This window comes from Staurois parvus, unplaced genomic scaffold (assembly GCF_062004578.1).
Source record: "Staurois parvus isolate SC_StPar_1 unplaced genomic scaffold, SC_StPar_1.0 ptg000631l, whole genome shotgun sequence".
Lineage (NCBI taxonomy): Eukaryota > Metazoa > Chordata > Amphibia > Anura > Ranidae > Staurois > Staurois parvus.
The window spans coordinates 391,425-415,621 of NW_028318427.1; the positions used below are offsets into that span (position 1 = coordinate 391,425).

Sequence of the window (24,197 nt, forward strand, 5' to 3'; positions counted from 1 at the left end):
TGTACCCAAAGCTGCATTTGGCAAGTGCGTTTAGGTGTGTTTACTTTAATCACTACTCTCGGAATACGATCTTCTAGCCAGTTTTCTATCCATTTACATACAGATTTTTCCAAGCCCGTAGACTGTACCTTACACATTAGCCGTGTGTGGAGAACTGTGTCAAATGTTGTTGCAAAATCCAAGTATACCACGTCCACCGCCACCCCTCTGTCCAAGTATACCACGTCCACCGCCACCCCTCTGTCCCAGTATACCACGTCTACTGCCACCCCTCTGTCCAAGTATACCACGTCCACCGCCACCCCTCTGTCCCAGTATACCACGCCCACCGCCACCCCTCTGTCCAAGTATACCACGCCCACCGCGACCCCTCTGTCCCAGTATACCACGCCCACCGCCACCCCTCTGTCCAAGTATACCACGCCCACCGCCACCCCTCTGTCCAAGTATACCACGTCCACCGCCACCCCTCTGTCCAAGTATACCACGTCCACCGCCACCCCTCTGTTCAACTATACCACGTCCACCCCTCTATCCAAGTATACCACGTCCACCGCCACCCCTCTGTCCAACTATACCACGTCTACGGCCACCCCTCTGTCCAAGTATACCACGTCCACCCCTCTGTCCAAGTATACCACGTCCACCGCCACCCCTCTGTCCAAGGTTTTGCTCACCCCCAAGATACTTGCATAAAGTGTTTGGGCGTTTATTCATTCCATTGACCAGAATAATAAGTGATTTTGGATATTGAAATTAATGAACGATCAAAAGCTAAACACGTAGCCCTTAGAAACATTAGACTTTTTATTTCGCTGAAAACGCTCCTCTCCTCAACAAACAAGTATTGGGATTGTTTTTCCTGCCTCTAAATACCTACAGTATGTGTGCATAGACACATAGGCTAATGTGGGGGCATTTAGATGCAGAAAAGAGAAACATCCAACACCCTCAAAAGTGGCATTTTTGATGCCCAGTATGCATAAGGCCTAAGGGGCCTAATGCAGACAGAGACATTTAGCCTGTGTTCACATTAGTGTGGTGCGGTAAATCCCATGTGATTCACACAGGAAACACACCACATTCCTGTACAAATCACATGCGATTTGTATGCGGTGCGATTGGAGCCATATATTTTGTATGGCTCTATTCGCACCGCACCAAAAACGCGCAGGACCATTTTTTGGTCCGCACTAGAATCAGATCGCATAGGTAATCACACCCATGCGATCCGATTCTGCACATCGCACCGCGTTTTGCGGACCGCTTTCGGGGTGTTGTTAACGTACACACCCGCATCAGTTTGCAAGAACAGGGTGCAATTTTGATGCAGTGCGGAATTCGCACTGAAAACGCTGCAAATTCCGCACCGCATCAGTGTGAACCCGGGGCTAAGGGAGTACAACAAAACATTTTCGTGTTTTAATGAGCCAGGGAAGCCCAGGTGTTGCGTACAGCCACCCATAATAAATGGCTGTGCGTAGCTGTATACCGGTACTCTCATAAAACCCGCCTACAGCACATGGATACATTCCGCAAAAACAGAAAGTCTGCATTTGAGGAATATGTCCGGATGCTATGTACAGGTATACGCACGTAAGGGCATATACCGCACAGCGATGGCTGCACGCAGCACCTGGGCTTCCCTTGCTTGGAAAAACGGGAGAATTTTACATTGCATGTCCCTAATGCATTTGTGTCCAAGAGCCCTAAAGGACGGAAATATATAGACGCTTAATTACTATGGATGTGTATACTAAGATGACAAATGGAAGGAAGAAAAGGGGTTACAAAAATCAGCTGACCATAGGTGAAAAAAAAGACTGACCTTGTATCAAAATTCAAAAGTGCTATTCTTCCGTTACTATGAAAGGAGTATCATTTTTTTCCTTACAAAAGAAAAAAAAAAAAAAAGTGTAGTTTTTTTTAATCCGAGATTATATATATATATATATATATATATATATATATATATATATATATATATATATATATATATATATAAATAATTTTGTTTTATTTTATTTTTTTGTAACCGCTTCCCCGCTACCCTACAGCACAAATACTGCTACAGGGCAGCTAGGCTGCACAAAATCACGTATATATATGTGATTTTGCATTTCTAGGTAGGGGGCGCGCACATCGCCCTACCCGTGCTGCCATTGGCGGCTATGGCTGTCTATCACTGGGTCCCGGCACCGGCGATCGTCGAAGAACACTGACAGAGGAGAGGTCTGTATGTAAACAAACAATACAGATCTCTCCCCTGTCAGCTCCAGCATGCTGCTTTGTTTTGCTCTGCATAGCAGAGCAATACAAAGCAGCATGCTTACACAGTAAAGCACACACAGCACACATAGTAAAACAGCACACAGTTAACCCTTTGATCGCCCCAGATGATAACCCCTTCCTGCCCAGTGTCATTAGTACAGTGTCAGTGTTTTTTTTAGCACTGATCACTGTGTATTGGTGTCACTGGGGGATGTCAGTGGCAGTTACTGTCAGAATGCCCGCCGCAGTCCTGCTGATCGCCACCATTACTAGTATAAAAAAAGAAACAAATTCCAGTATATCTACCGCCATTTGTAGATACTATAACTTTCACATATACCAATTAGTTTACATGTTTCTTCTTAGATTGTAAGCTCTAATGAGCAGGGCCCTCTGTTTCCTCTTCTACCAAACTGTATGGTAACTGTAATGTCTACCTTCATTTTGTAAAGCGCTGAGCAAACTGTTGGCGCTATATAAATCCTGTATAATAATATAACAACAATGTATTGGGATTTTTTTGTAGCGAAGATATGTAGCAGAATACATGTTGGCCTACATTTATGACAAAATTAGATAATTTTTAAATTTTTTACTAGATATGTTTTATAGCAAAAAGTCAAAAATATTGTTTTGTTTTTTTTTAAATTGTCAGACTTTTTTTGTTTATAGTGCAATAAATAAAAACCGCAGAAGCGATTAAATACCACCAAAAGAAAGCCCAATTCATGGGGGGAAAAAAAGAACATAAATTTCATCTGCTGCAGTGTTGCATGATCGTGCAATTGTCAGTTAAAGTAACGCAGCGCCGTATCGCAAAAAATGTCCTGGTCAGGTCAGTAAACCCTCTGGAGGGCAAGTGGTTAATAAAGTTCCATTCAGCTCCATTCTTCCAGGTTAAATGACGTCTAGTGTCAACCAACCCATCTCTATCATCATGGACCCAGCCTGTACTTACAGTACAATGGTAAACAGAACAGTGCTGATGTCTTTATGTGAGATTTCTAGGATCTTGCTAGAAGGACTATAAATGTTTCTCTCTCCAGTACAAAGGCTATGGGTAATGTACAGATTTTTCCATGGGTACTTTTTTCCACTTTTATGTAGTGATTATACATAGGGGAGGGAAATCTGATGTAATAAGCTGAGCTCGCCTTTTGTGCAAGGTCTGCTTAAAGTGGTGAGTTTTGCATTCTGACAGCATTGTGCACATCTTTCACAAAAACGAAGAAAAAAAATGTTGTCTTTCTCTGGAACTCTGTTCCTAGAGGATGAACTTTGTTCACACAAGTTTTTTTTATTTTAGTTGATGTAATGAAGATGCCGACACTTAGCTGGATCCACCTCCCAACTAAGCATACAGTGCCCGCTGCTAGTCATTATGCTTTCACTGTAGGAGTTCCCGTTTACTGCTAGAGAGCCCCTTTTAAAGACCAACATAAAAAAGAATAACACATATTGTAGCATATCAGTCCTCAGATGTGGTGGCTGCATTCGTTTTTTTCAGGCTTTTTCCGTAATTTGTACCTAGTGATCCTGCCAGTAACGCTTCCTGTCCTAGGCTGACTATGCTCCCTCACTCCTCTGCATTTATTAAGGGGGCCATGGTACCCAAACCTGGGACAGGGCTATAAATACATGTCTTCCTCTGCTCATCACCATTACATGGGGGGGCAGGGGAATTGTGGTTCACTGAATTTATTCTCTCTTGAGAAGAGGAGGAGATTAAGGGGGGATATGATCAATGTGTATAATACATAAGGGGGGATATGATCTCCATGTATAATACATAAGGGGGGGTATGATCTCCATGTATAATACATAAGGGGGGATATGATCACCATGTATAATACATAAGGGGGGATATGATCTCCATGTATCATACATAAGGGGGGATATGATCTCCATGTATAATACATAAGTGGGGATACGATCTCCATGTATAATACATAAGTGGGGATACGATCTCCATGTATAATACATAAGGGGGGATATGATCACCATGTATAATACATAAGGGGGGATATGATCTCCATGTATAATACATAAGGGGGGATATGATCTCCATGTATAATACATAAGGGGGGATATGATCACCATGTAGAATACATAAGGGGGGGATATGATCACCATGTATAATACATAAGGGGGATATGATCACCATGTAGAATACATAAGGGGGGATACGATCTCCATGTATAATACATAAGGGGGGATATGATTGCCATGTATAATACATCAGTGGTTCATATAGTGAACTCGGTGTAGAGTTATTCACCCTGAGGTCATCACAGAGGACAAGGGGGCACTCTACGTCTGGAGGAAAAGAGATTTAATCTCCAAATACAGAAAGGTTTCTTTACAGAAAATGTGGGATAGACTCCCTCAAGAGTTGGTTCTGGCCAGCTCAGTGGATTGCTTTAAAAAAGTCCTGGATTCTTTCTTAGATACACAGAATATAACTGGATATAACATTTATAGGTAAAGTTGATCCGGGGAATATCCGACTGCCTCTCGGGGGGATCAGGAAGGAATTTTTTTCCCAGAAGGAGCAAATTGGATCATGCTTTGCTGGGTTTTTTGTTTGCCTTCCTTTGGATCAACTGTAGGTATAGGACTATAACTTTTTTTTTTTTCTATGGTTGAACTGGATGGACTTTTGTCTTTTTTCAGCCAGACTAACTATGTAACAATAAATAGCTTGGAAGGAGGATAACATTGTTTGATCTATCAGTTATTACACAGGAAGCTACAAGAACAACAGGATTTCTGCTTAGATCGACGGGTGTTTTCTGTACTTGCCAAAAGTGTCCTTGGCCTAAAAAGTGAAAACGAATGCAGCTGCCGAATCAACAGACTGGTAAGCTGAAATAAATTACATTTTTGATTGAGACATCCTTTAATACTGGGGCTCCTGAGCCTGATGTCTTATCTAATAGGAGATTATATTATGAGATCTACTGTCCAATTTTTGACATCACCCATTGCTACATACATGCAAACAGACAGTCTCACCCAATAAGGCAGCAGAGGGAGCAGTGTTAAACGTTAGTGCAGAAACTCAGAACAACCAGTTTTCCCAAGACGTACCAACAGCGAATATTGAAAGTTGATTGGTTGCAATGGATCACTGCGGTTGCCTTGATAAGCAAGCTTCTATAGCTTTTAAGATTGCAAAGAACAATGTGCAGTCTTCCAGACCAACCAATCGGAAGCTCTGATGGAATGCTGGATTGATTGGTTGCTACTAGTAACAATACATCACTGCTCTTTGTAGCATCTCACTAAATAATATTTTCTTATTTACACACACACCTCTATCTAGTGTTCCCTCAAGTTGATTTTACAAAGGCAGCTTCCTAATACAGCTACAGCCTAGCAAGAAAAAAAAAAAAAAAAAGCTGTATTATGTATTTTTGCTCCTGGCACTTTTCCTCTAGAAAAGCTAGCCCAAAGCTACAACAGTGTCTTGCAGATGTAAGAAAACCCTAGAGATAAGCACCTCTCTCAATCACTCTCACACATGGCTAGATCCTCTTATATACATATAGTTATATTTACACTTCCATGTTCCTGTATAAAAGTGTTAAGCGCTTGTGTTGTGCCCCCCTTCCGCTCAGTTCTGCCCATCTTCCGCTGCCGTTTGGTCCTGTAAATAAAGCGAGAGGTTCCCGCGTGAAGCCCCCTGCTGTGGAGGAGGACTGTGAGGTGTGCGCAGAGAAGGGGGGACTGTAGAAGACTTTATCTGGATGACCCTGGTGTCCATAACCTCACAGTCTATCTGCATCATGGTCTCGTAGCCTTGGGAGTTGTTGTACACACTGTCTGTATGAGCAGAAGAGGAAAAAAGACATTTTAGTTAGATAATAGTGCAAGGTATCACTTCTTGGTTTCCTATACCAACCAGTTGGATCTTTCCTTGAGGCCAATTGCACATGGGCACTGAATTTCAAACTGTATCCAGTACCCATGTAACTCTGCAGTCAACTCACTTTCCACACAAACCCAGTGGAAAATCATAAGCAATACAAATGAACCGGCCTATACACTTCAGGTAACTTGATTTGCATGCACTGCAGCTCCTAGATCAATGCCTACATGTATGAAGCCGATCATCTCAATAGCAGGATTTTTGTACTCACCATTCAAGCATTTTCCTGGCATCCACTGAGGGACACAAAGGCTTTCACCTTTGGGTTATACTCCCGTTTGAAGGAGAACAAAAAAACCTGTTGGTCAAACCAGGATAACCCCTACCACTACCAGCATGCCTCAGCATACAAAGCAGTACTGATGGCATCATCATAAACACAGAGCAGTGAAACCTGGATTACCTCCCCGTTCCTGAATGGGGCTTGTCACAAGCCAACCCAGCGTGTAGCTAAAAGGTCTGTGTGCGCTAACTGGCCAGACTGGGGTGACCACTGGATCTAGATCAACCTTTCTCAACCAGGGTGCCTTGAGGTTTCTTCAGGGGTGCCTTGGCAAAATGTCTAAAAATTGCCCAAAACTTGTATACAAACCAGCGGGTGGAACAACCCTGCCTTTTAGTTACACAAAGCCACAGGTTCTCATTGTGTGCCATCACAACCTTCTAGTCGCCAGCGTCCTGACAACCAATGACATCGTCAATTGATCAGGAGGATGTTGGTTGCCTGCACAGCATCCTAGTTTGACCCTCCCCCTACCCCTCTCCATTAGTGCCGGGGTCACATTAGCTCAGTGTTGGAGAAAAACTGAGGGAGAAGAAAAACACTGGAATACTAGTCAGTACCAGTGTGCAAACGTGTATTTGCTTTGGAAGAATAAATCACCTCTAATGTTGGGTGTCCTACACGTGTGGATGTTACTGTTCGAATAGTTTTTCACATTTTAGAATGGGGTGCCCCTTTAAAATTATGGACAGTCTTGAGGCACCCCAATTTAGAATGGGGTGACTCGGGACTATCCATAATTTTAAAGAGTGCCTTGGGACTGTCCATAAGTTTAAAGGGTGCCTTGACTGAAAAAAGGTTGAGAAACACTGATCTATATTATCTAGCCCAGCAGTTGAGTGAGGGTCTCCACAGGAAAAATAAAGAGAGAAAAAAAGGCAGTGGAACCACAGGTCCCAGCAGGTAACTAGGTTCTTACTCCTTTAACAATAGGTAGAAATAAGTGACCTGCCTATAGCAGAGACTGCCCATAGGTGGTGCTGTGTTCTTTTTCTGCCTAGTGTCCTACTCCTGTAGGTGGCGCTATAATCCCTACAATTAAGATTTAGAGGACTGTGTCTGTCAATGAACACAAAAGAAAAATATTTTTATGGTGAGTTAGTAGTAGTTGTACAAGCTATTCCATGATGAAGGAGAACCTTCAACAGTTTATACGATGAGTCTAAAAATCCTATTTTATTTCTCGTCAATTAAGGGACATAGGAAGTCTTTTACTTTTGGAACATCCAAAAGCAGTCAGAGGGATGGGCAGCACAGCAGATGAATGCCAATAGGCCCAAGAAAAGAATCAAATGAGAAATGGAGACTGCCTGCAGCTCAAAAAAGCCATTTGAAGGACTTTATACCCAAAACATCCACCTGGTAGAATGTGGAGAACATGCTAACAGATAATTTGTGTGGAAGTCTTGAAAATCTTAGAAACACTTGCTGGAGTATGATTTTAGTCCTTCTGGGATGACAAAGAGTCTTCATAAAAGAAGCAACAGTTAAGAGATAGACTCTCACATCACGTAGCCCAAACCACATCCAGGGAGGGACATTCCTTCGCATGAACTGAAGCCAGACAGAGGGATGGAAGAACAATGTCCTGGTTTATATTCATAAAAATATTGATGTAGCACAATTATAATAAACCAATACCATATGATCAAAATATGAAAATAAAGTCCACATAGTCCAACACCTAAAGTGAATCCACCACCAATGTGTTTTAAATTCTTAAAATCTTCCAATTCCTTTAAATACTGTCCATGTTGTGCATGCAGCCACCTTGTGATAATATTAAACCAGTGTTTCTCAACCCTTTTTCAGTCAAGGCACCGTTTAAACTTATTGACAGTCCCGAGGTACCCTTTAAAATTATGGACAGTCCCAAGGCACCCCATTCTAAAATGGGGTGCCTCAAGACTGTCCATAATGTTAAAGGGGCACCCCATTCTAAAATGTGAAAAACTATTCGAACCGCAACATCCACACATGTAGGACACCCAACATTAGAGGTGATTTATTCCTCCAAAGCAAATACACTTTTGCACACTGGTACTGACTAGTATTCCAATGTTTCTCTTCTCCCTCAGTTTTTCTCCAACACTGAGCTAATGTGACCCCATCACTGACACATGGGCAAGGAAGGGTCAAACTAGGATGCTGTGCAGACAGCGGACATCCTCCTTATCAACTGATGATGTCATTGCTTGTCAGGACGCTGGCGGATAGAAGGTTGTGATGGCACACAATGAAAACCTGTGGCTTTGTGTAACTAAAAGTCTGGCTTGTTCCACCCACTGGTTTGTATACAAGCTTTGGGCAATTTTTAGACATTTTGCCGAGGCACCCCTGAAGAAATCTCAAGGCACACCAGGGTGCCTGGGCACCCTGGTTGAGAAAGGCTGTAATAAACCACTCTTCTTAAAGTGTTGACCCTAACATCTAATAAAGTTCAAAGAGGTGCCCCTCTTTGGGCTGTCTGATCCACTGCTCCATCGGTGGTTCCATCGGTGGATCCTTTCCCTCCTCTCGCGGCACAGAACTTACAGATGGGTTACAAGCAAAACAGAATGGGAATGATAGTGCTCTCTGTATAGCAGTTTCTTTATTAAAAATGCTCAAGAATCACACTTTAAGAAAAGCACTCCAAGTGCTATATAGGCATCGCATAAAACATATTGGTACATCAGCTCACACCACATAGACGCACTTCACTCACAGATACATATCTCTGACACATCCAGTGTGGCTCCCATCCTATAACATCCAGACAATGGAGGGAAATTTCCTTTGTGTGAACTGGAGCTGAGCAGAGGGATGGAAGAACAATGTCCTGGTTTAGGTGAAAAGCAGAAACGACCTTGGGTGAGAACGAAGTCCTAGACCTCGACACTAATTTGTCCCTATGCAAAACCAGAAAGAGTTTCTTGCAGGATAGGGCCACCAGTTCAAATACAGAGGTGATGGCTACAAAGAAAACCGTTTTGTGAATAAGTAGAGAGAGGAATGTCTCTGATGGCTTAAAGCATCACACTGTCTTTTCATGATGTTTCCAATTTCTATAAAGACGTGGAACAGAGGGTGTGCCAAGAAAGTCTTTCAGGTCATACTGGTACTATAGAACTCAAGACAAAGAATAGCGCTCATATACAGGAATTAGCCACAATCAACAGAGATAAAGAAGACTTGATGGGATGATGGGAGCAGAAGGAAACAGGATTCCAGGCTGCAGACCTCAGAGACTTTAGAAGAGTGTGATCTGGGAGTCACTTGGTAAAGTAGAAGGACTGTCAACCCCCCTTTACCCCTTCCTCGGTGTCTAGAATCAGACATGTTGTGGGCTCAGTGAATGAGGCAAGGCCTTTGGTATTGATGAAACCCAGACAGATAGTAGAAGGTGAGGGTTGGATGGCCGGAGGTGATCGCAATCACTGTAGGTGAGGAGCAGGAATTTAACGAAGATCAAAGCTCCACGTGGCTCTTTGCAAAGTAGGAGCAGCAGTGGGGAAGTGGCGGGAGAGAGAGCATGGAGCACGCATAACATTCCAACAGGTTCACTTTAATGCAGACTTCCATAGATATACAGTGCCTTCAAAAAGTATTCATACCCCTTGAAATTTTCCATACTTTGTGATGTTGGAACCAAAAACATAAATGTATTTTATTGGGATTTTATATGATAGGCCTACACAAAGTGGCACATAATTGTGAAGTGGAAGGAAAATGATAAATGGTTTTCACATATTTATTTGTAAAAAATTTGAAAAGTGTGGCATGCGTTTGTATTTAGTACCCTTTACTCTGATACCCCTAACTAAAATATAGTGGAACCAATTGCCTTCAGAAGTCACCTAATTAGTAAATTGAGTCCACCTGTGTGTAATACAATCTCAGTATACAGTATATACAGCTGTTCTGTGAAGGCCTCAGAGGTTTGCTAGAGAACATTAGTGAACAAACAGCATCACGAAGGCTAAGAAACACACTATATATAAGCTTTGAACATCTCATGGAGCACTGCTCAATCCATCATTTCCGAAAATGGAAAGAGTATGGCACAACTGCAAACCTACCAAGACATGGCCGTCCACCTGAACTGACAGATTGGGCAAGGAGAGCATTAATCAGAGAAGCAGCCAAGAGGCCCATGGTAACTCTGGAGGAGCTGCAGAGATCCACAGTTCAGGTGGGAAAATCTGTCCACAGGACAACTATTAGCCGTGCACTCCACAAATCTGGCCTTTATGGAAGAGTGGCAAGAAGAAAGCCATTGTTGAAAGAAAGCCATAAGAAGTCCTGTTTGCAGTTTGAAGAAGCCATGTGGGCGACACAGCAAACATGTGGAAGAAGGTGCTCTGGTCAGATGAGACCAAAACTGAACTTTTTGGCCTAAAATTAAAATGCTATGTGTGGCAGAAAGCTAACACTGCACATCACCCTGAACACACCATCCCCACCGTGAAACATGGTGGTGGCAGCATCATGTTGTGGGGATGCTTTTCTTCAGCAGGGACAGTGAAGCTGGTCAGAGTTGATGGGAAGATAGATGGAGCCAAATACAGGGCAATCTTAGAAGAAAACCTGTTAAGAGTCTGCAGGTTCACCTTCCAACAGGACAACAACCCTAAACATACAGCCAGAGCTACAAACAAATGGTTTAGATCAAAGCATATTCATGTGTTAGAATGGCCCAGTCACAGTCCAGACCTAAATCCAATTGAGAATCTGTGGCAAGACTTGAAAATTGCTGTTCACAGACGCTCTCCATCCAATCTAACAGAGCTTGAGCTATTTTGCAAAGAAGAATGGGCAAAAATGTCCCTCTCTAGATGTGCAAAGCTGGTAGAGACATCCCCAAAAAGACTTGCAGTTGTAATTGCAGCGAAAGATGGATCTACAAAAGTATTGACTCCGGGGGCTGAATACAAATGCACACCACACTTTTCACAGATTTATTTGTAAAACATTTTGAAAACCATTTATCATCTTCCTTCCACTTCACAATTATGTGCCACTTTGTCTTGGTCCCAATAAAATACATTTATGTTTAACAGGACAAAATGTGGAAAATTTCAAGGGGTATGAATACTTTTTCCAGGCATTGTACACTCACCAGCCACTTTATTATGTACACTTTTCTAGTGCCAAAAAATATCCCCCACACCATTACACCACCAGCCTGAACTGTTAATACAAGGCAGGAGGGATCCATACTTTCAGGTTGTTTATGCCAAATTCTGACCCTATCATCTGAATGTTGCAGAAACCAGTCTGCCCATTCTCCTCTGACATCAACAAGGCATTTTTGTCCACACAACTGCCACTCTCTGGATATTTTCTCTTTTTCAGACCATTCTCTGTAAACCCTAGAGATGGTTGTGCGTAAAAATCCCAGAAAATCAGTTTTTTAAATACTCAGACCAGCCTGTCTGGCACCAACAACCATGCAATGTTCAAAGTCACTTAAAGTGTTACTAAACCCAGGACCCTGCATTCATTATATCTGGTCTCCCACAGTACACAAAACATGGAAGTGCAATTATTTTAGTAAATATAAACTGCTAAATACCTTTTCCCCTCAGCAGTTAGAGCAGTGTCCAGCCGAGCACACGTTAAAGCTTGTAGGAGGAGTTTTAATTCTGCTCTAGGAGGATGCAGGACCCCTGACCTCTGTTTGGCCAGTGCCGATTGGCCATGTGCTGATCACATACACTCCCGCAAGGAAAAAAAAACCCTCTCTAGCAATACACACCAAACTGAGCATGTGCAGGGTGACTCCACAAGATATGTCTTATCAAAAGATAAGAGGGGGTACTGGAAGAAGGGGAGGATCAGAGAAATCAGGATCAAACAGCGTTTTTACACAATGCAGATGATTAACCCCTTAGGTATAACAAACATGCTTTACTGTATATACAGGCTGATTTTACTGTTGTGAGTTTAGTGACACTTTAAATCCCCTTTCTTCCCCGTTCTGATGCTTGGATTGAACTTCAGCAAATTGTCTTTACCAAGTCACCATGCCTAAATGCATTGAGTTGCTGCCATGTGATTGCCTGATTAGCAATTTGTGGTACCAAGCAATTGAGCAGGTGTACCTAATAAAGTGGCGGTGAGTGTACATTCACCTTTGTTTTGCTTCTCTAACACTGCATTCAGCAAATGGGAGCACAAGACAAGAATTTACCAAGCTAGAATTTGCTTAAACAGCAGTCAGGAAAGCAAGTCCCCTCTTGTTCTGTAAAGAATTGGAAAATGTTGGCTTTTCCATCACACTCTCTCAATAATAACAGTCACCAGGACTAGTAGAGGGAGAATCTACACAGTGGTGACACAGACAGCAATAAAAGCTTGACAAGGGTTTTAACCCCTCACCCATTTTATCCAAAACGAAACAAAAACATCCTCAGAGGACATACAACCAAGTCATTTGTACTAGTTTAAGAGGTAAGGAATTTACGACCGATTCACCCAATGACATTGCTAAATGTGGTCCCATGTATAGGTCTTAGTTTAACCACTTGTCTACCGTGAACTTTCACCCACTTCCTGCCCAGGTCACATTTTCAGCTTTCAGTGCTGTCGCATTTTGAATGACAATTGCGCGGTCATGCAACACTGTACACGTATGAAATTTTTATCATTTTTGTGAGACAGATAGAGCTTTCTTTTGGTGGTATTTAATCACCTCTGGGTTTTTTATTTTTTGATAAACTAAAAACTGAAAATTTTGAAAATAAAAAGTTTTTTTCTTAGTTTCTGTTATAAAATTTTGTAAATGAGTAATTTTTCTCATTCACTGATGTGCGCTAATGAGGCTGTAGTTATGGGCACTGATGGGCACTAATGAGGAGGCACTGGTAGGTGGCACTGATGGGCATTGACAGACATCACTGGTGGGCATTCACAGACATCACTGAAAAGCAGTACTCATATGGCACTGATAGGTGGCACTGATTGGCACTGTTAGGTGGCAATGACGGGCACTGTTAGGTGGCACTGATTGGCAGCACTCATAGGTAGCACTGAGAGGCAGCTCAGATGGGCACAGATATGTGGCATTGATGTGTACTGGTAGGCACTGACATGTGGCATTGATGTGCACTGACAAGTGGCATTGATGGGGCTACACTGATCATCAGGGCACTGGTCATCAGTGCCCTGATGATCAGTGTAGATGTCCCCTCTGAGGAATACTGATTACCGGCTCTCCTCTCAGCGTGACAGCTTGTAAGGAGAGAAATGCAGATAATGGGCATTTCCTTATTTACATGCGATCAGCTGTGATTGGACACAGCTGATCACATGACAGAGCCGAAATCATCGGCTCTTTCCACTGATCAATGATCTGCTGTGTCCCATGGACACAGCACACCACCAATCGCCGCGCTGCGCGCCCCCAGGGGCGCGCAGGCGCAGTTGGACTGGGAGGACATCATATGACGTCCTCCCAGAACAAGAGAACCACCTTGCACCCGTCATTTCCTTATATGGCGGGCAAGAGGCGGTTAAAGGATCAGCCCAGCCAAAATTGATAGTTCAATATTTAGTAGATGTTATGTTAGTAGAGTTATGTTACTCCATGTGCTGGCATCCATCTTGGATTTCTGCTGAGCATGGTGGGAATCCTTTATGCCTTCAGGTCTCTGAGGTCCATCCCCCAGAGGGGTGTGGCTGATGACATATAAGCCTGTGGTCCGCACATGCTCTTTGCACTTGTGTCTTTGTGTTGCTATTACTCTGTTCTGACTCTCATGACTCTCCTGGAATCTGACTCGGCTTGTGACTCGACTATTCTTTGTGTTCTCCTTTGATCTGACCCTCTGTTGCTGAACCCGGCTTGTGACCTGTGATTCTTGTCTGCTGTCCTGTACCGTTTTGTCCCGTTGTTGTCGACCCGGCCTGCCTGACTACTCTATTGTCTTTTCCACCAGCTACACGCCATTGGCGGCGGCCATTACCGCAACTGAGGTGTCTCGGGGGCCGCGACCTGGTTCCTGGCTGCGTCAAGTCCATCCCCACCATCAGGGGCCCTGGTGAAGGGCAGCCTAGGACGTAGACTCCGCGCCCTGAGGGAATTCGGTCTGTAGGTGGTGGTTGTCGTCAGCCAGTGCGTTACATTGTTTAGGCCTGCCTGTCCGTTCCTCAGCTCCTGCTCTGACAGTTATCCCACCTGACAGTCTCCTCGGGACTATTTCCAAGATCTTAGCGTTCTTGGGTGTGCAAACCTACAATGCCCACTATAAGGGGTTCCCACCATTCCTGGGGAATGTTTTAAAACATGTTTTAATATTATGACGAATGTAACAGGAGGAGCTGATACACACACACACACACAAAGATGGGTAGGAACACCCAAATCTCCCACGCGGTTGCAATTTAAAACTGAGAGATCTCGCTGTATGCAAGACTCTACATGAGCACGGCTGGTATATTAATCCTTTTGTTACACTCAGTCACTCACCATTCACAGGCAAGGCTGGTATAATAATCCTTTTGTTACACTCAGTCACTCACCGTTCACAGGCAAGGCTGGCATCACCAGAGACATTTTCGGCCGGGATGTCTTATTGTGACTTATAGCCGGCAAAAGAAGGTGATCCTAGGGAAAAAAAAAATTATTATAAGTAGATGTCCGAGGAGAAAAACACCAAACTAGAGAGAAGGCCACAGTACTGACCCTCCGGAATGAGACCACATAGAAGGTGTCTTCCCGTCTCTCAATAGCATCCATCAGAAAATGATCACTGTGCTCCTGAGGACCATACAGCTGCAGAGGAGTGTTCGCTATCCTGTGAAGGAGAACAGGGAACAAGAAGAAACATCTTGTCAGCTTACAGGGACCACATTTCTCCAGAAACGGCTGAGACAACAATCAAACCAAGGCAGCTGTTATGTTTGCATGCCGGCAACGCGGACCTGAAATGGTTACTCCTCCCAGAAAAAAGTGAACGTGTTCTCCAGCATCCCTTATAATCCCTGAAGTGCCAGTAACCTAAGACATCTGGGGGAGCGGTGTACACAGGTTTATCCATTTGAAATGTATGGCTTTCGTGATCGTAAAGTGGAACTTTACCCATAAAAATTTGATAAAAACAATGTTTTTCAGAAAGGAACATACATTCCAGATTAACCACTTGCCGTCCAGAGGATTTACCCCCCTTCCTGACAAGGCCATTTTTTTGCGATACGGTGCTGCGTTACTTTAACTGACAATTGCGCAGTCATGCAACGCTGCACTCAAATGAAATTTATGTCCTTTTTCCCCCACAAATAAAGCTTTCTTTTGGTGGTATTTGATCGCCTGTGCGTTTTCAATTTTTTGCACTATAAAGAAAAAAAAGACTAACAATTTTGAGAAAAAAAAAACAATAGTTTTGACTTTTTGCTATTAAACATGTCCAGTAAAAAAATTTAAAAAAAAACAAACAAATTTTGTCATAAATTTAGGCCAAAATGCATTCTGCTACATCTTTTCTAAAAAAAAAAATTCAATATGTTCAAATGAATTGGTTTACGTGAAAGTTATAGCATTTACAAATGGCGGTATATATACTGGAATTTTTTTATTTTTTTACTAGTAATGGCAGCGATCAGCGACTTATAGCGGGACTGCGGTGGGCATGCTGACACTGGGGGATGGAACTGACTTGGTGTCACTGACATCCCTAGTGACACCAATACAGTGATCAGGGCTAATAAAAAGCACTAACACTGTACTAATGGCACTGGGCAAAAAGGGGTTAACATCTGGGGCGATCAAAGGGTTAACTGTGTGCTGTGTGCGCTTCACTGTAAGCATACTGCTTTGTATGGCTCTGCTATGCAGAGCCATACAAAGCAGTGTGCAGGAGCTGACAGGGGAGAGAACTGTATTATTTACATACAGTTTTCTCCCCCCTTCGGTAATACTTGGTGATTACCGTGTGTCGGCAAGTAATCACCGGTCGGGACCCAGTGATTGACAGCCAAGGCCGCGAATGGCACCCTACCCAGAACTGCTAAATCACGTATATATAAACGTGATTTTGCGCACCCGTGCCACCCTGTAGCAGTATTTCTGCTATAAGGCGGACGGAAAGCGGTTAATAATTATGCCACCAAAATTAGAGTGTGCTGTAAATTGCCTCCAGGATTACTCCTGTTTCTTCTTGCTGGAGGCTGCCATTTTACTGAACAGCAGTAAACCTTTAGGCTGTCAGCAGATTGGCCTCTAAATTTTCATCAGTGCCAAAAAATAGAGAGCAACTGAGCATGTGCAAAGCAGAGTGAGACACTGGATTTTATAAAATATATAATATAATCACAGCCCATCTGTATCATGTGATGAGCTTTGTCCAATCACATCTAATCACAACAAAAGACTGAATTAATCAGTTTCATTCAGTAACAATGATTGCAAATATCAATGAAATCGGTATTAGCAATCATAATGTGTTAAAAGAAAAAAAAAATCCTGATCACTTGCCCAGAGTAGTTCAATGTTACTATGGTAACATTGTATTGCTTTGGTCACAGTGTGATGAAAAAAAATACAAAAAAATAAAAAATAATGTAATAAAAAGATTTGAAAAAAAAAATATATATATATATATATTTTTTAACATACTGTTACCAGCCAGTGTCCCTGATCACTGCCGCCACAACAGTTATATAATCACGCTGTACTGGACTGCTGACAATATGTAGAGAAAAAAAAAATTATTTTCCAAATTTCCAAAACATTGTAACAAAAAATGACAACCTCCAAAAAACTCACCAAGCCTCTTACTAAATACCTTGGACTGTCTATTTTCCAAAAAAGGACATTTGGGGGGCATTTGTACTGTCCTGGTGTTTTCGGACCTCAAGAAATGAGATTGGCCGTCAGTACATTATGGACTCTAACTTTCCTACAGACTAAATAATATACACTAATTTGGGGTATTTTCACCAAAGAAATGTAGCAGAATACATTTTGACCTACATTTATGAAGAAATTTTATTTATTTCTAAAATTGTATAACAAAAACGAAGAAAAATTTTTTTTCTCAAAAGTTTCACTTTTTTTGTTTATTGAGCAAAAAATAAACTCAGTGGTGATTAAACACCACCAAAAGAAAGCTCTATTTGTGTGAAAACAATTAGAACTTTTTTTATGGGTACAGTGTTGCAGGACCGTGCAATTGTCATTCAAAATGCGACAACACTGAAAGCTGAAAATTGGACTGGGCAAGAAGGCGGTAAAAGTGCCCGGTATTGAAGTGGTTAATGAACAATGATTAAATTGTGTTTTTATTTTTAGTCTGATGTTCAAAATAAAGTCTATTTAAAGCAATACTGGACAAATAAGAAGATGAAGAGCTGCAGACAAACCTGTGCGACTGGATTCTGGACATCTGAGCTGGAATCAGGTCGGATAAACCCACGTTGCTTCGTACTTGAGGATTCTAGGACAGGAAAGGCAGAGTAATTCTCGCAGCATTCAGTCATCAGCAACTCCAAACTTCCATGCTGTCCTTCACCTTACTTACCCTCTTTTTCCTCTGCTTTTTGGGAGGAGTGTTTTCCTGACTTCCTTTCATTCTGATGTCGACGAATCCACAAACTGAGCTCATCAGCTAGTCTGATTCAGAGGGAAATAAAAAATGATGACAATTAATACATTTACATTTACACCCGGTCACACCAATTTCAAAGTCGGATGTCAGGTGTGACTTGCAAGACATCTGCGGCTTGCAAGACACAGATGTCTATGCAAGTCGCATATGAAGTAGTTGGAATCGCATCGATATGAGCACTTTAATTGTGGACTATAAAGTGCGATTTGCCATGCGATTTGAAACACACATGGCATGGCAAATCACATAACAAGTTGCACCCGGTATGACTGAACTCTTAAAGTAAAAAAAAAACAAAAAAAAAACTCTTTTCTTGAAGCCCAAAACCAGCATGTTTAAAAAACTAACTCATCAACCCCCAGCATGTTTAAAAAACAGAAATCATCAACCTCCAGCGTGTTTATAAAACAAAGATCATCAACCCCCAGCGTGTATAAAAAACAAAGATCATCAACCCCCAGCGTGTATAAAAAACAAAGATCATCAACCCCCAGCATGTTTAAAAAACAGAAATCATCAACCCCCAGCGTGTATAAAAAACAAAAATCATCAACCCCCAGCGTGTTTATAAAACAAAAATCATCAACCCCCAGCGTGTTTATAAAACAAAAATCATCAACCCCCAGCGTGTTTATAAAACAAAAATCATCAACCCCCAGCGTGTATAAAAAACAAAAATCATCAACCCCCAGCGTGTATAAAAAACAAAAATCATCAACCCCCAGCGTGTTTATAAAAAACAAAAATCATCAACCCCCAGCGTGTATAAAAAACACAAATCATCAGCCCCCAGCGTGTTTATAAAATAAAATCATCAACCCCCAGCATGTTTAAAAAAACAGAAATCATCAACCCCCAGCGTGTTTATAAAACAAAAATCATCAACCCCCAGCGTGTATAAAAAATACAAATCATCAACCCCCAGCGTGTTTATAAAACAAAATCATCAACCCCCAGCATGTTTAAAAAAACAGAAATCATCAACCCCCATCATGTTTATAAAACAAAAATCATCAACCCCCAGCGTGTATAAAAAATACAAATCATCAACCCCCAGCGTGTTTATAAAACAAAATCATCAACCCCCAGCATGTTTAAAAAAACAGAAATCATCAACCCCCAGCGTGTTTATAAAACAAAAATCATCAACCCCCAGCGTGTATAAAAAATACAAATCATCAACCCCCAGCGTGTTTATAAAACAAAATCATCAACCCCCAGCATGTTTAAAAAAACAGAAATCATCAACCCCCAGCGTGTTTATAAAACAAAAATCATCAACCCCCAGCGTGTTTAAAAAAACAGAAATCATCAACCCCCAGCATGTTTAAAAAAACAGAAATCATCAACCCCCAGCGTGTATAAAAAACAAAAATCATCAACCCCCAGCGTGTTTATAAAACAAAATCATCAACCCCCAGCATGTATAAAAAAAACAAAATCATCAACCCCCAGCGTGTTTATAAAACAAAAATCATCAACCCCCAGCGTGTTTATAAAACAAAATCATCAACCCCCAGCATGTTTAAAAAAACAACAATCATCAACCCCCAGCATGTTTATAAAACAAAAAAATACCCACCCTGTCACTGTTGCTGATCCCCAGATATTAATTGTCCTGCAAGCACCTCACCTCTACTGGGCTGAACGACACCCAGCATCAAGCAACATACTTCCATATACATCGAAAAACAAAGATAAAGTGAGCGCTTGGAGACCTGGGAGCAGCAGCACATATGGTGAACCCACCCCATAAACAAATGCAGATAAATCAAAAAGTGCTGCGCTATAAAACCATGTATACGAATGTGTCTACCTTATGACTGAATACCAAGTTATTTCAAGATAATATGTTATAATACCCAAAATAATATGTTACCAATATTCATCAGTAACTTTCACATTAAAAAAATCAAAAAGCTTTGGATGCTGCTTTACTACACTGAGGACTGCAGTTCATACGGACTGTTTGCGCAGTCATTATTTTCACTGTGCACTTGCTTCCTACAACTTGCTCTATTTTTCTACTGATTCTGGAAGCTTCTGATTTGGATGTTGCATCACTACACTGAAGAATGCAGTTCATACGGACTGTTTGCGCAGCAATTATTTTCACTGTGCACTTGCTTTATTTTTGCACTGTTTTTGGAAGCTTTTTGATTTTTAATGTGAAAGATACTGATGAATATTGCTAACATATTATTTTGGGTATTATAACACATTATCTTGAAATAATTTGGTATTCAGTCATAAATTAGACACATTCGTATACATGGTCTTATAGCGCAGCACTTTTTTTATTTATTTCCATACATGACAGTAGCTATACATACAAGACTCTTCAAATCCCCCCCCACACACTTCTCTTCAGCCCCATCCAACAGATATATAGAACGTTTTCCTAAACCCCCCAACCAGATTTAAAAAAATAAATTGAAAAATAAAATATCTATCTATCACTAAAAGTTTAGCACTATCTCCCAACACAGGGCCACCTACCGGAGGGACTCTGTGCGATTAAAGTGCCTGCAGTCGGATGCCAGGAAAAGCTGATCCAAGTCATGAACCATCAGGTGTTCCACATTTGCCAGCGACCTGCTAGTGTTACTGGGAGAAACAAGATATCACAACTGCTAAAACACAATCAACACACCACAGATATAATCTACACAACAAGTTATATCAAGACAGAGCGACAGCTAAAGGCAACAGATATCCTCTACCACTGGGACCGGTCTCAACTGTATTCATGAAACACATGCGGTAAAAGTCTCATTTCCTTTTCTATGGAGAAGAAAAATCTTCCAATGTGGTCTATAACCCCTTATTCAACACCACCATGGCCTAATTATCACACTAAACTGCCACGCTTTATCAAATCGGACGGTATTGATTCACAAAATTTATTTTTTTTGCCAAAAAAAAAAAAAAAATGTGTTACTATAAGTATAGAGTATTAATTTTTATTAAAGTGGAACTGTAGTCAGAAAATTAAGTCCTTCAAGATCACTTCAGGCTGGCCCCTTTTGCAGGTATAGCTCTGTAAAACATTAAAACCAAGTACCTATATTGTTTAAAATCCAGTAATACACTGCCTTACCCTGCTCTGCACATGCTCAGTTGCTCTCTTTTATTAGGCACTGCTAATTTTGTAGAGGTCGATCTGCTGACAGCCTAAAGACTTACTGCTGCCCAGGGGCTCTGGGCCTCGGCAAAATGGCAGGCTCCAGCAAGAAGAAACTGGAACAATTCTGGGAGTAATTTACAGCACACACTAATTTTGGAAGCATAATTATTAATGTGGAATGTATATTCCTTGTTAAAAGAGCATTACTTTTTTATCAAGTTGTTATGGGTAAAGCGCTGTTTTAAGAAATCTCTCCTTTTATTATAAATCCAAAACGTTGCTTGTGGTAGAAACCATGACAAAAATATTTGCAAATGAAACTACTTGTACCAAAAAAATATGAAAAAAGAAAAAAAAAAAAAAAAAACTATATAACAAAGGATTGCCTACAAAAGAATATTGCACATTTTTGCACTCGGCGATTGTCGGGAAAGCTGACGGGAGAGACCTGTGTGTAAACAAACACAGGTCTCTCTCCTGCCATCATTAAAATGCTGCTGTGTATTTCTCTGCACAACAGAGAAATATAAAGCAGCATGTCCCCTTAGTAAAAACACACACAGCACAGAGTTAACCCTTTGATCGCCCCAGATGTTAACCCCTTCCTGCCCAGTGCCATTAGTACAGTGTCAGTGCTTTTTATTAGCACTGATCACTATATTAGTGTCACTTGGGATGTCAGTGGCAGTTAGTAATTTCCCTCCCAGTGTCAGAATGCCCGACACAGGCCCACTATAAGTCGCTAATCGGCACCACTACTAGTATAAAAATAAATCAATAAATAAATAAAAATTCCAGTATCTATACCGCCATTTGTAAGCACTATAACTTTCACGTAAACCAATTAATTTACACGTATTGGGATTTTTTTTTCTTAGCAAAGGTATGTAGCAGAATACATTTTGGCCTAAATTTTATGACGAAATTAGATTTTTACAATTTTTGTATTGGATATGCTTTGTAGCAAAAAGTCAAAAATATTGCTTTGTTTCAAAATGGTCTGTCTTTTTTTGTTTACAGTGCAAAAACTAAAAACCACAGAGGTGATCAAATACCACCGAAAGAAAGTTCTATCTGTGGGGGGGGGGGGGGGTGGAGGACATAAATTTCATTTATGTACAGCGTTGCATGACCGCGCAATTGTCAGTTAAAGTAACGCAGGGTCGTATTGCAAAAAATGCCCTGGTCAGGAAGGGGGGTATATCCTCCAGAGGGCAAGTGGTTAAGCATTACAAGGGGATAATTACCAAGGATATTTATTTAAAAAAAAAAAAAGGGATACATCATTGCAAGTAGCTGTTCCAGAGAGCAGTCAATACAGTGTTCAGTATTTTTTTTTTCTATTTAAAACTGAAACACCTCTTCCCGCTGATCAGTTCTTAACCTCTTGTCAACCGCCCAGTGCATATGTGCAGCGGAAGGTCGGGTGAGCCCTAAAGTCCACGTGCAAATATTGTGTGCACACATGTTGTGTGCTCACTGCATGCTTCTAGTGCACTAACCAAGTCAATGACAGCTCATGGTTACCATTAACAATTGGAAGCCAGTGGGAGGACCTTCCGATTAGGTGACCACTGTGACAGCCAATAGTGGCAACTTGATCGGAAACTTGTTCAGAACCCCTTGAAGGACCGTCAGAAGGCATCAAGGGATTAAAGTGATGTTAAAAGAAAAAAAAAAAAATCTGCCTTTTACAAACATGTTATACATACCTGCTCAGCCCCAATCCTCCTCTTCTGGGGTCCCCCTGCCGGCACTCCTTGTCCCTTCTGCCTACCAATGGTCCCCATAGCAATCAACTGCTCTGCGTGTCCAATCACACACAGACGTGGCTCAGCCCCACCCCCCGCACTCTCCTTGCTGGCTGTCTCAGCCAATGAGGAGGGAGAGACCTGGCACAATTGAGGCTCTCGTGCACATTGCTGGGTCGAGATTGGGCTCAGGTAAGTATTAGGGGGGCTGCTGCACACAGGTGATTTGTTTACCTTCATGCTTAGAATACATGAAGGTTACAAATCTTGAGCCTTTACAACCACTTTAAAAGATCTGCTAATAGCAGTACTACTACAGAGACCTCAGCTTTCAAATTTACAACAGATCCCAACAGCTACATATTTGGGTGTGTGTTCTCAGAGAAAGTCTCCTTGGTCCTTAACTGACCAAAACACTTTTTTTTTTTTTTTTTAATGAATCATGCACAACCACAATATTTAACAATTGCAGCTACCTGTAAGTGCTCTTCGGTTTAGTCGGCCTTGGGATGTAGAGTTTCGGCTGTGGCCGCTCTGATGGTTCATCTTCATTTTTGTAAGACAATAAATGCCGAACATTGCTGGAGATTTCTGGACTTTTCACAGGCGACTCCTGTACACTGAGTATGAGACTGACAGTGAAACACAAAAAGCATATTATTAATGCCTTCATACCTGAAAGAAGTACCAAACTAGAATGAAGCCTTGTACACAAGATCAGAAAATCGTACGAAAAATAATGCTTTCGAAGAGATCGTACAATAATCTGATCGTTAGTACACAGCTTTCGACAGCCAATCACAACAGTTCATCAAAATTATCCGAAAGGAGAAACATTTTTCATCCGAAAGCACAATACAAATACAATACATCACTTCCAAAATTCTATTCTGTTGTATGACAGAAACAATTGAGTAGTGTCCGTGATACTTTTTTATTTGCACTAACATACAATTTTGGAGGACAAGCTTTCGGGGTATGTCTCCTTCTTCAGGTCTAAGCAGTACTATTACAAATCACAAAGTTTAAGCAGAATGTTAGAAGGGATTGAGAAAAAAAAAAAAAAGGCTACAGTTAAGATACATCAAAAGCGAGGGGGGTAGGGGGGGGGGGAATACTACACTCACACAGAGGGGGTCAAGCTTCAGCTAATAAATAGATAGTCATGAAACTGTCGGATAATGGTTGAGGAATCCCATGTCCAAGTTAAGGCCGTTATCTTTTGTGTCAAATAGAATTATCATTC

General features: G+C 41.5%; 1 protein-coding gene across 1 annotated transcript in view; it reads right to left on the minus strand.

Annotated features, from left to right (window-relative positions):
• Window positions 1–420: 420 nt before the first annotated feature.
• ATF6B (activating transcription factor 6 beta) overlaps window positions 421–24,197 on the minus strand; it is a 65,434-nt gene continuing 41,657 nt past the window's right edge. Inside the window, 8 exon segments of the mRNA XM_089693393.1 lie at window positions 421–6,096; window positions 14,991–15,075; window positions 15,154–15,265; window positions 17,829–17,902; window positions 17,987–18,010; window positions 18,012–18,078; window positions 20,573–20,680; window positions 23,428–23,583. Coding sequence (XP_089549519.1) covers window positions 5,888–6,096; window positions 14,991–15,075; window positions 15,154–15,265; window positions 17,829–17,902; window positions 17,987–18,010; window positions 18,012–18,078; window positions 20,573–20,680; window positions 23,428–23,583 — 835 coding nt within the window. The 3' untranslated portion in view covers window positions 421–5,887.